The sequence below is a fragment of the Arachis hypogaea genome, chromosome 16 (assembly GCF_003086295.3).
Source record: "Arachis hypogaea cultivar Tifrunner chromosome 16, arahy.Tifrunner.gnm2.J5K5, whole genome shotgun sequence".
NCBI lineage: Eukaryota > Viridiplantae > Streptophyta > Magnoliopsida > Fabales > Fabaceae > Arachis > Arachis hypogaea.
This window is the reverse complement of record NC_092051.1, coordinates 557,426-568,337: the sequence shown is the minus strand read 5'-3', so window position 1 is coordinate 568,337 and position 10,912 is coordinate 557,426. Positions and strand designations below refer to the sequence as shown.

The 10,912-nt window shown below is 33.3% G+C and overlaps 3 protein-coding genes across 6 annotated transcripts; 2 read left to right on the top strand and 1 right to left on the bottom strand.

The window, feature by feature from the left end:
• Positions 1–967: 967 nt before the first annotated feature.
• On the bottom strand, positions 968–3,618 carry LOC112758199 (WEB family protein At1g75720). The gene is made up of 2 exons (XM_025806806.3): positions 3,266–3,618; positions 968–1,674 (listed from the first exon to the last, which is right to left on the bottom strand). Exons 1-2 carry the CDS (start codon positions 3,500–3,502, stop codon positions 1,132–1,134), a joined length of 780 nt encoding a protein of 259 aa, XP_025662591.2. The 5' UTR covers positions 3,503–3,618; the 3' UTR covers positions 968–1,131.
• A 244-nt stretch (positions 3,619–3,862) lies between these two features.
• Positions 3,863–7,518, top strand: LOC112758198 (hexokinase-2, chloroplastic). Its single transcript, XM_025806803.3, has 9 exons — positions 3,863–4,333; positions 4,506–4,656; positions 4,897–5,079; positions 5,448–5,522; positions 5,617–5,772; positions 6,016–6,111; positions 6,212–6,342; positions 6,690–6,771; positions 6,990–7,518. Exons 1-9 carry the CDS (start codon positions 4,062–4,064, stop codon positions 7,326–7,328), a joined length of 1,485 nt encoding a protein of 494 aa, XP_025662588.1. The 5' UTR covers positions 3,863–4,061; the 3' UTR covers positions 7,329–7,518.
• A 977-nt stretch (positions 7,519–8,495) lies between these two features.
• Positions 8,496–10,905, top strand: LOC112755470 (AP-2 complex subunit sigma). Of its 4 annotated transcripts, none has more exons than XM_025803581.3 (6): positions 8,496–8,751; positions 8,876–8,940; positions 9,066–9,215; positions 9,479–9,652; positions 10,440–10,499; positions 10,672–10,905. In XM_025803581.3, exons 2-6 carry the CDS (start codon positions 8,938–8,940, stop codon positions 10,711–10,713), a joined length of 429 nt encoding a protein of 142 aa, XP_025659366.1. In that variant the 5' UTR covers positions 8,496–8,751; positions 8,876–8,937; the 3' UTR covers positions 10,714–10,905. The 4 variants fall into 4 exon arrangements, with proteins under 4 accessions (XP_025659366.1, XP_025659368.1, XP_025659365.1 ...); XM_025803583.3 differs by having other exon boundaries at positions 8,500–8,751; positions 9,484–9,652; XM_025803580.3 differs by lacking the exon at positions 8,496–8,751 and having other exon boundaries at positions 8,765–8,940.
• Positions 10,906–10,912: the final 7 nt, after the last annotated feature.

Below are 10,912 nucleotides of genomic sequence, written 5' to 3'. Positions count from 1 at the left end.
CTCAGCCATGAAGCTCTTCCATCGATTCCGCAAGATTCTAATGCGGTTCGTGTTCTCCTCGGTGCCTTCTGGTCGCGGTCGAGGCGAGTCGACCGCGGAAACAAGGCACCATAGGAGCTCGGAGCGGTTCGAGCCGCCGAAGACATCATGCAGCTCATATTACTCTTCTTATTCTCATTACAATGAGGCCATTGCCGATTGCATCGAGTTCTTCAACAAGTCAGCTCAAGATGGCAACATGGATGGTCGAAAATCAGATGTTACTAATGTTGTCTAAAGTCTAAACATATACGTATACCCTTTTATGTCCTTTAATATAAGGTTGCCATATATATATATACCTATATGTTTGATTATTATTATGTCTATATTTTAATTTTTTCTTTTCCCTTCCGGCACATGATATGTTAAGTAAATAGGTATAAAGTTAAAATGAGTTTGAGTTTGAGTCTTCTTGCCCAATGCAATAATGCAAATGTGGTATATACACTAAAATTTTTTCATTTAACCCTTCATGCTCCATAAAGCCAGCGCATATGCAGATTTAATTACCAATTTAATATATAATAAGTACAAGCTAAGCTTGATTATATATGATTTGAAGTGGCATGAAAGTCACTCAAAGTAATGATATTCTGAAAGGGTGCAGTTGTATAAACAAGACCAAGTTGAAAAAGTATAGAAAAGTTATTAGGTATACCGGAAATACCGGTGTTCCAGTTGTTTTAACCGTTGATTTTAATTAATATATATTATATATATTTTTTATAATTCAGATCAACGATTAAAATAACTGAAATACCAGTATTCCTGCTATACCTGAAACTCTTCCAAAAGTATATTCATATCATATGCCATATATATTCAATTTCACTCTCACTCAATATTATTAGTTTAATTTTGCTTCTACTATATAAAATACAATACAAAGCACATGAGAGAATGAAAAAAAAAAAACTACTTAATGTAGACCGTCAATTTTTTTTTTTTTTTTTACTTTTTTCCTATAATTTTGACATGAGTGATATTACATTATTATTATCTGAATTTTAATTGGCAGGTGACACAATTTGCAATACACAAATGAAAGCTATAAAATTCAAGGTGTCTATGAAAAGCATTATTTTTCTCTTAATAATTGTTTCTCTTTTTCTTTGAAAAGACACCTCCAAAACCAATGAGTGGAATAAGTGACTTGATCTTATTCTTCTTCTTCTCACTCCCAAATGAATGGTGCCTCTTCAATTTTTCAACTTCAAGTGTAAGCGGTTGTGGTGACGGTGAAATAATATGAGTTAATGAGGGTGTATTTGCAAAAGTCACATACCTTTTCTTTTGCAATTCATCATCATCAAACTTTGTTACATTATTTTTATTTTTATTATTCTCCATGTCCTTCACATCTTCAATAATAACCGCTTCTTCTTCTTCTTCTTGCATTATGGGATGATGCTTCTTATTATTGCCCATGGATTCTTGCTTCAATTGTTGAAGCTCTTGCCTTGTGAGTTCAAGCTCTTCTTGCAATGAAGAAAGACAATGCGCCATTGACATGGTTTCTTCTTTAGCTTTTTGAAGGTTTTGCTTTGTCTCTTCAAGCTCAGCTTCAATGGCTTCATGTCTCAGGCTCAAAGGCTCATCAATAATAACCCTATTTTCCATTATTGCTTCACTCTGCATCAATACGTTTTGCATACACAAAATCACAATATTTAGTGGGTAATGTTAGGTAAACAAAAAAAACAGCCATAACTTACCTTATTTAGCATTAATTAACGAAAATATTTGGTAACCAAAGAAAATCAGCCAAAAACAGTCATAACTTACCTTATTTAGCATTCATTAATTGTTACGACAATTAATAAATACTAAATAAGGCAAGTTTTGGCTGTTTTTTTTTGTCTCCCTAGCATTATCCTTAATTAATTGTAGCAACAATTAATGAATGCTAAATAAAACAAATTATGATTGTTTTTGGCTGATTTTTTTTTTTGTTACCAAACATTTCCGTTAGTGTTTTGGGAAAAAAATGATAGATATACATACCAACCAAAATTTATATAATCCATGATGAGAATCTATTTTTAGAAAATTAAGATATATTTACTAATTCTTTGCTTACACCACCATAGTGAGTCATTGGCTTTAGGCTTGTATTTGGTTATTTAATTAATGACATTCGGTGGTAACTAACTAGTTGTTTGGAGGCTAAATTCGGCTATAGTAGTTAGATTTAGTCTCAAAAATTCTTATAAATCACTAGATTGATAAATGGTTAGACTTATTATTTTTTTTAGTGTTTTTAGTATGATAGATTAAGAATTAATTTAGCATAAATTTAAATTTTATTTAAAGATTTGTCGTTGTCTAAAATTATTATATATATATAAAATGAGATTCAAATTTTAGATATTTATTTAATTACAGATGAATAAATTAATTATTAGATTATCCTAAATTAGTTAACATAATAATGATCCGAAATTTTTAGACTTACTAATTAATACTACAAGATTTCTAGCTAATTATTAATATCCAAAAATAAATTATCTTAAAACTAAATCTGATATAAATTAAGTCTCACGTAATCAAGTGTTTATATACAAAATATAATTATATAAAGAAATAGCGATAATATAATTATATAAATTAACCTGCATCTTGTTTGTTAAAATAAATATATGCGTTATTACTGTCTAATGATATATTTAAATATACATGATACATTATAAAAGTAGTAAATTAAAAGGTAAGAGAGACCTCCTATACAATTATTATTATGAGCGAGTCTGAATCATCGAAAATGCATGTGAGGCTATAACAAGAATAAAGTTAAAGTTGGAGGTGTAATTTATAAGCATGAGCATAAGAAGTTTTGTTCCCAAAAATGTTACAAAGTGAAGCCAAATTAAAGAGCGAGGTTTCATAATTTCTGCACATTATATTATTTATTAGCACACATACAAATTTTAATTATTACAAAGTGTAGTGGTTATTGTTTGTTAGTTACTTGTTGTTTACAAAGGTATAGCTGCATACGGAAATATTTGGTAACAAAAAAAAATCAGCCAAAAACAACCATAACTTGTCTTATTTAACATTCATTAATTGTTGCGACAATTAATTAATGCTAAATAAGGCAAGTTCTAGCTGTTTTTTTTGCCTACCTATCATTACCCGCTGTATATAACAAATTCTTAACTAGTGTGTAGTTCTTAATTATTAGTAGAAAATTAAGAAAGCAAATAGATGATGGTGGAATGACCTGTTTGAATTGAGATGCATAGAGAAGTTTGTCAGCGAATAAAGAGACAGCTTCTTTGACAGAGCGAAAGGGAGGCTTTGTATCTATCTCTCCCTTTCTTGTAGCCACCATCATCACACCACCATTTTCCATGCTCATTGCTGCGATGCGAAAGAAAGGGATGGCAATCAAAATATATAATGCGGTTGGTTTGTTAGTTACAAATTGGGAGAGAGAGAGGTGGGAAAATAGTGACATTATTATTTACTTAAATTCTAGAGAAATATACTTAGAGGAATTATGTTAATTTGTACTATTTTTTAGCGCATGATTAAGTATAAATGTATATGATTTGTTAAGTATTACTTTTAATATTAAAAATAAAAAATAGTCCTGCAAGATTAGGAAAAAGAAAAGAAGAGAGAAAGAATGGTTGGTTAATTACTTGACGTGAACTTGAATAGAATTCTGTTATTGTTCGAGAGTGAGGGCGGTGGGTGGATTTGTGGGCCAATATATGAATGAAGAGGACTGTTGAGCAATATAGGAATTCTTCTTGATGACTAGGCCTTCTCTATTAAGAAGCTTTCGTAAGCACAGGCCCATGTGGCCCAAAATGGACTCAAGTGTCACTCACTCATACCAAACACTTTAAACTCTCGTTGCTCCTTGCTTACTTCTCTAATTCTCTTCTTCTTTCGGAACTCTCGTTACATTAACTACCTAACATTTATTATTTATTATTTATTATTTATTATTTACTAATAATATATTATAATTTCAAAAACAGACAACATAGTCATCGTCGCCGGGAAACATGTCAGTTATTGCCGTTGGATCATTCCTCCCGCCACCGCCGCCGTACCGGAGGATCAAGCCTCGCTTCACGACCATGGTGTCTCTCCGATCCGACGCTGTATCGGTTGCAGAAACAAGCAGCATATTGAGGAAGCTGAAGGAAGAGTGCGCCACGCCTCTTCCTGTACTTCGTCAAGTGGCGGATGCCATGTCAGCTGACATGAGAGCTGGCCTCGCCGCCGCACACGGCCTTCCCATGATACCCTCCTTCGTTGAGGATCTTCCCACTGGGTAACTAATAACTATTTTCTAAGTTACCATACTTAGCTTTGCATTGGTGCATTCTATTGTAATTTTTTTAATTGAACCATAATTACTTAATTTAACAATGCACTAGTTGAGGTTATTAACTTATTTTTACTGTTTTCTTATGGTTACTTGTTTTAATTTGAGAGAATGAAAGGAATGAGAAGGGATTGTTCTATGCTTTGGACCTTGGTGGAACCAACTTCCGTGTGCTGAGGGTGCAGTTGGGCGGAAAGGATGAGCGTGTCGTCGCCACCGACTTCGACCAAGTGTCCATACCTCCTCAGCTTATGTCTGCTACATGTGAGGTATCTTTCTTTTGCTTGTTGCATAAAATCCTTCATCAAGGTTTCTAACTGCAATGCCGTCAACAAGGAAATATTGATGGTAGATCAATTAGATTAGATCAAGTGTTATTTTGATAAGTTTCTCATCATGATTATCAAGTTAGCTTTGTTCTTTTATTTTTTTTAATTCAGAGACATGTTATTTAATTTTAACATGCATTATGGTAATTGACATCTTTGGCCAACTTACATTCTCTGCAGGAGCTTTTTGATTTCATTGCTTTAGGACTAGCAAAACTCGCGGCAAAAGATGATGATAGATTGAATTTGTCGCCTGGAAAGAAGGGAGAAATCGGGTTCACTTTTTCATTTCCAGTGAGGCAGACATCTATTGACTCCGGCATACTAGTCAAGTGGACCAAAGGTTTTGCAGTCAGTGGAGCAGTATGTATTTCTCTAGCTTCTGTGTATCATAATATTGGTAATGACCATTTGAAATTTAGTGGTGCTTTGTTTACCCGATCAATTTAATGTTATCATGAAATTATACTAGTGTGGCTTAATTAAACAGTGTTAAAATGTAGGATATGTTAATTGTTCTACGTGACCTAACATAACACAGCTCCATTTAACATCCAGTAACTGATGGATTATCTCACCTGCTGCTGTGATGCTATAACTTGATCAATGCATGCTGTTTTTAATTTTTGAGTCTGAGGTTTTATCAATGCATTTAGCGTATTTGCCTTGGTATAATTAATCATTATGTTAATGTTTTACTCATGATGAGGAAAATCAAATTCTTTATGCAGGCAGGAAGAGATGTGGTTGCTTGTTTGAATGAGGCTATGGAGAGGCAAGGACTAGATATGCGAGTCTCTGCGCTGGTATGTTACTTTAATAATTCTGGTAAAACTGGTAAAGTTTGAATCAATGCAATGGTAGTATGGTTGAAGTAAATGCCTATTTCCTAATATATAGGTGAATGATGCTGTGGCAACATTAGCTGGAGCAGAATATTGGGACAATGATGTTGCGGTTGCTATCATTTTAGGTACCGGAACCAATGCCTGCTATGTTGAGCAAATTGATGCCATTCCTAAGTTACAAGGTCATGTCTCCTCTTCTGGGAAAATGGTTAGTAAGGGTACCATTCTTTCTTCATTACTTTTAAGAGAAATGATTTATCTTCTTAATAGATCCTCCTAATTACTACACATGGCAAGAATGTGTTGTCTTTTAAGATTTCGATTAGTATTTATAAGTTTGGGAAGAATGTTGAGATGCTGTATTACTACTCTATTTTATTTTCATGTCTTGCCGAAATGCTGGGAATAAATTTGCTTGTCTTAATCTGAGGAAAAACACTCTTTCATTCAGATTATTAGTACTGAGTGGGGAGCATTCTCAAAACGTCTCCCTTTAACTGAGTTTGATAGAGCGATGGATGCTGCTAGTATCAACCCTGGTGAGCAGGTATGCCTTTTTTGTACCGTTTCCATTGTAAAGTTCTTTTCCTAACAAATAAAATTAGCAATCAAAACAAAAAGGTAAATCCCTTTATATTACTCTGCAGATCTTTGAAAAGACAATCTCAGGAATGTATCTAGGGGAAATTGTGAGACTAGTGCTTTTGGAAATGGCTGCAACTGGTGAATTGTTTGGGAAATCAATCCCAGAAAATCTATATACGCCTTTCATACTTGGGTACCCTATTAACTCATTTAATATTTATAAGCTCTAATCATATTTTCCCTCCATTCTCTGTCATCATTCACTATCACTTTTCGATACATTTTTGGATCAATATATCAGATACATTGATGGAAAAAAAAATGTTTCAAAATGTGATAGTGACAGACAAAAGGGAAGAGAAGGAGTATATCAGATGGAGTGTTAAGAATTCCAAATACTACATGGGAACTGGTATATAACAAGTATTCTATACATGCAATTCTTCAACTTTAAGCATATTTCATCTTATCATTTTATCTCGAATTGAAATCTTTTGAGATTTACTCAGAATAAACTGCCTCTTCATAAATTTTTTATAGGACCCCAGATCTATGTGCCATGCAGCAGGACAATTCAGGTGATTTACAAGGCGTTGGGTCCCTCCTCTATGATAAAGCAAGGGTATGATTCTTCTCCCAAATAGTATAAACATAGATTGGAGAAAACAATTCTTCCAAATATGTTTTATTCAGAATCTTGATAAAATAATACAATGCTGTAATAGTAGCAGGAAGAATTGTAGATTGTGATTTTGAAAATGATAATGTATTATGTAATTATTGTAAATGCATATGCTACATGATTATGATACTATATAAATATTTTTTACGTTTCTTCAGGTTGAGTCCACTTTTAGTGCAAGGAAAACCGTTTTAGAGGTTTGTGACACAATTGTGAAGCGGGGTGGAAGCTTAGCAGGTGCAGGAATTGTGGGGATTCTGCAAAAAATGGAGGAGGATTCAAAAGGAGTGATCTTTGGGAAGAGAACAGTTGTGGCCATTGATGGAGGCTTATATGAAAATTACCCTCAATACAGGACATATATGCAAGATTCGGTCAAAGAGCTCATAGGATCAGAGAAGTCAAACAATTTGGTAATTGAACATTCAAAAGATGGATCTGGCATAGGTGCTGCTCTTTTGGCAGCTTCAAACTCCATGTACAAGCATGACTTCTAGAACCATTTGTCTTTTACAACAATAATCAAACCTTGTTTCACTTGATAAGTTCGACTACGTAGATTAAACGAATCCAAAATATTCTCACAAATCATATTTGTTGAATGTACACCTCAACAAATTTTATGGTAGGAGCATGTATCAGAAAAATAAAAATATGTGTAGTTCAAGTAAAATATTATTTGTTTAACTGTTGGAACTGTTTGAATAAGCATTGAGCTAAGAGTGAGAAATTGAAAAAAGAGTGCAATCAATATACAACACTTACCCATCTTTTTGGCGAGGATAAAGAGCCTAGAGTGACTGAACGAAAAAGGATGAAAGTTGAAACTAAAATTTTTTGGAGGATGCTCCCATAAAGACACCCAAAACGTCTTTTTGTAAAGATATTTAGTCGCATTATTATTAGACGTATTAATGAATTAGTTATTTTTTAATTTCTTAACAAACTAGAATAAAACCAATTTTTTTATAACAATAACAATAAATTCAATTGTTATCAGATTCGGTCGAACCGACTAATTTACATAACCTACTGGATCATGGTTTTTTTTTTTTTATTTTTTTTAAAACAAAAATCAGGGATATATTTATCTTTTTATAAAAAAATTTAAACATGATTCGGTTTAAATTGTGTAAATCGGTCGGATCAAATCGGGTCTAATAATTATAGTGCGGACAATTAGGTTTATTATTTTTGCTATAATAAACCGATTTTGTTTTGGTTTATTAAAAAATAAATTATAACCGGTTTAATAAAAATGTCCAATAATATCATGACACATGTAAAAAGGCAGTTGAATTGAAAGTGTTCATCACCTGTTGGTTGCTTGTGAGTTCTCTTGACAGGTGTGGTGTGTATGGATCACGGAATTTGGTCTCGTGTGGACAGCCCCTGACACCTTGAAAGATCACTTTCAGAGTTGGAGATCCACGCCTATGAGAAAAGAGGTACGCAAGTACTAGTTAGTTGGGTTCTTTTCAATTATATAGAATATTTGGCTACAAAGAAACGGTATAATCTTCCAGAACAAAACAGCAGGAGTTGTGGAGTGTGCGATACAATCGATGCTTTGTGCTACTGAATGGTGTAAAACTAGCTCATGTTGTTGATGGCTATGTCGGATATGACATAAAAGTGGGTAGTTGTTCATTTTTATCTTTTCTATGTATGCTCCACTTTGAGTGTTGAGCTCCTTCTTTCTTTCAAAAAAAAAATAAAAGGGGAGAATTTTCTCTTTTTATATAAACATAAGGAACAAAAAAATTGAGCCTAAAACCTGTGCTTCAATATGAAAAGTTTCTCGTGAGTTACTACTAATATTCAATTAGAGAAATCCTAAAAAAAGAGGGTAGTTTTCATTTCAAGTCAATAAACGGCAACGGCGTAGCCACGGTCCAGGGTCGTCTCCGTCATTACACGGTTCGGTAGCTGCACTCAATTAATTAATTGATTTACCAAAAAATTTAAAATTAAAAAGGAGAAAAGAAAAAAGAAAAAACGAGCTGGAAAGTAAAGTGAGTTTCATTTCATTCATCAATTGCAGTTTCTCATCGTAGATTTTGAGTTTCTACTGCTTCCTCTCTCAAATTCCTTACATCGCTCAACATGGTAATCATTCTATTCATCAATCTCATCCCATCTCTTTCACTTCATAACTTTGTGTTCTTAATTTCGATATTAATTTGCTATTCTTTTGTTCCTCATTTTCATATGTTCATGGGAAAATTGTGCAGATCCGATTCATTCTGCTGCAGAACAGGCAGGGGAAAACCCGTTTGGCGAAATACTATGTCCCTCTCGAGGATTCCGAGAAGCACAAGGTCGAATACGAGGTTCATCGCCTCGTTGTTAATCGAGACCCCAAATACACTAACTTCGTTGAGGTTCGCAGAGTTCAATTCTTTTTTGTCTTTCAATTGCATATAATTCATTAATTTCACAAGTTTATTGTTAATGTTCTCATATTTGTTGCTGTTGCAATTTGAATAGCAAACTAAACTTGTAAACTCGATTTTGGGAACTAAACTGGTAGTTGTAAGAGTTTACAAGCTAATTCGAGAGTTTGATAACCTTGCTCTTTGGTTAGTTTTTGTCAGCATTTTTTTTTTTTTTGTGGTTTTGGTTGTAACTGTTTTGTTTGATGCAGTTTAGGACTCACAAGGTAATATATAGGAGATATGCTGGCTTGTTCTTCTCTCTATGTGTTGACATTACTGATAATGAGCTTGCTTACTTGGAGTGCATCCATCTATTTGTGGAGATTTTGGATCACTTCTTTAGCAATGTGTGTGAGCTTGACTTGGTCTTCAACTTCCATAAGGTTAGTTTGTTAATGGTTTTTTTTATCACTTATCTTTCTTGTTGTACTTGGATTTCAGCTCAACTTTTCATGAATGTGTTCTATGTTGGTCTTTGATTGTCGATTTAGCTGTAAAGCATATTTCCTATACTTGAGAAAACGAAACAAAGTAAATGTATTTGTTTTGTTTCTTGTGTGTTTGGTTATGCTTTTGTAGAATTGATTTTAGGTAGAATGAATTCTAAACATGATTGATTTAGTTAGAAACTGATGTTGATTCAAGTTATGTATGTTTCGTGGTTCCTCTAAAACTGATATTGATTTTGGAAGACTAGAATTGTTTATAGCATAGCACGGGCTTGAATTTTAACCAAATAAGATATAAGCAGTCCAAACTCTATTATGAGGTGATACAATTTTACCAGGTCGACAACACAATTACATTTCGATATGGATCAGTTTCTGGTTAAAGGGCGGTTCTCCAGATTTTGGTTTCTTATGCATTGTTCTTGAGCTTATATTAGAGAATCGTCAAATCATAGCTTGCAATGATCAATGTGCTACATTAATTATTTTGCTTGAAAATTTCAGTTTTTTCCTCCCTCCTACTTTTCTACATGACCCGTTATTCATTTTCTGTGATTGAGCATGCCTCAAACGTAACTTCATCACTGTTATACATTAGTATCCACCAGTAAAAAATTTGTTATGTATTTAACATGAACTTTGCCACACTCTGATATGTTTTGTCCTTAAGATTCAGCTTTTGTTATTTCTTGACTGATGAATTTACCTATCCGTGTTTAAGGTATATCTTATACTTGATGAATTCATTCTAGCGGGTGAATTGCAAGAAACTAGTAAAAAGGTATGTTTTTTTTTAAGATGTTATGTTCTTGACATGTAGTTGCTACCATCCGATTTCCATTTCTGTAATTTTCAACTCCTTATAGTGCCATAAGATTTTAGACTTATAATTACCATATGACAATTGTGGCTATTTCTTGATTCCATCTCAAACCTATTCTTGTGCTTTGCAGGCTATCATAGAGAGAATGGGGGAACTAGAAAAACTTGAGTAAAATATTACAATACATTGGCAGTTTGGAGATTTTGATGATTTGCGCATGTATCTCAGCATAATTCTTGTAATTCAATTGTGATACAGAATTCCGAAAATATTTTTCCTTGAGTAATGTGTTTAGTAAATCAGTACCCTACCTTCAACCTAGGCTTTGTTGGCTTGTGTTTATATAAAGAAGTCATTTCACAAATATCATG

Bases quoted from the DNA above. Each gene is read 5' to 3' on its own strand.
- LOC112758199 (XM_025806806.3), bottom strand. From the start codon at position 3,502: ATGTCACTATTTTCCCACCTCTCTCTCTCCCAATTTGTAACTAACAAA. The intron at 1,675-3,265 runs GTCATTCCACCA...GTATTGATGCAG, and splicing joins ATGCATCTCAATTCAAACAG to AGTGAAGCAATAATGGAAAA.
- LOC112758198 (XM_025806803.3), top strand. From the start codon at position 4,062: ATGTCAGTTATTGCCGTTGGATCATTCCTCCCGCCACCGCCGCCGTAC. The intron at 5,773-6,015 runs GTTAGTAAGGGT...TCTTTCATTCAG, and splicing joins TCTCCTCTTCTGGGAAAATG to ATTATTAGTACTGAGTGGGG. The intron at 6,343-6,689 runs GTACCCTATTAA...AATTTTTTATAG, and splicing joins TATACGCCTTTCATACTTGG to GACCCCAGATCTATGTGCCA.
- LOC112755470 (XM_025803581.3), top strand. The intron at 9,653-10,439 runs GTTAGTTTGTTA...TCCGTGTTTAAG, and splicing joins TGGTCTTCAACTTCCATAAG to GTATATCTTATACTTGATGA. The intron at 10,500-10,671 runs GTATGTTTTTTT...TGTGCTTTGCAG, and splicing joins TGCAAGAAACTAGTAAAAAG to GCTATCATAGAGAGAATGGG.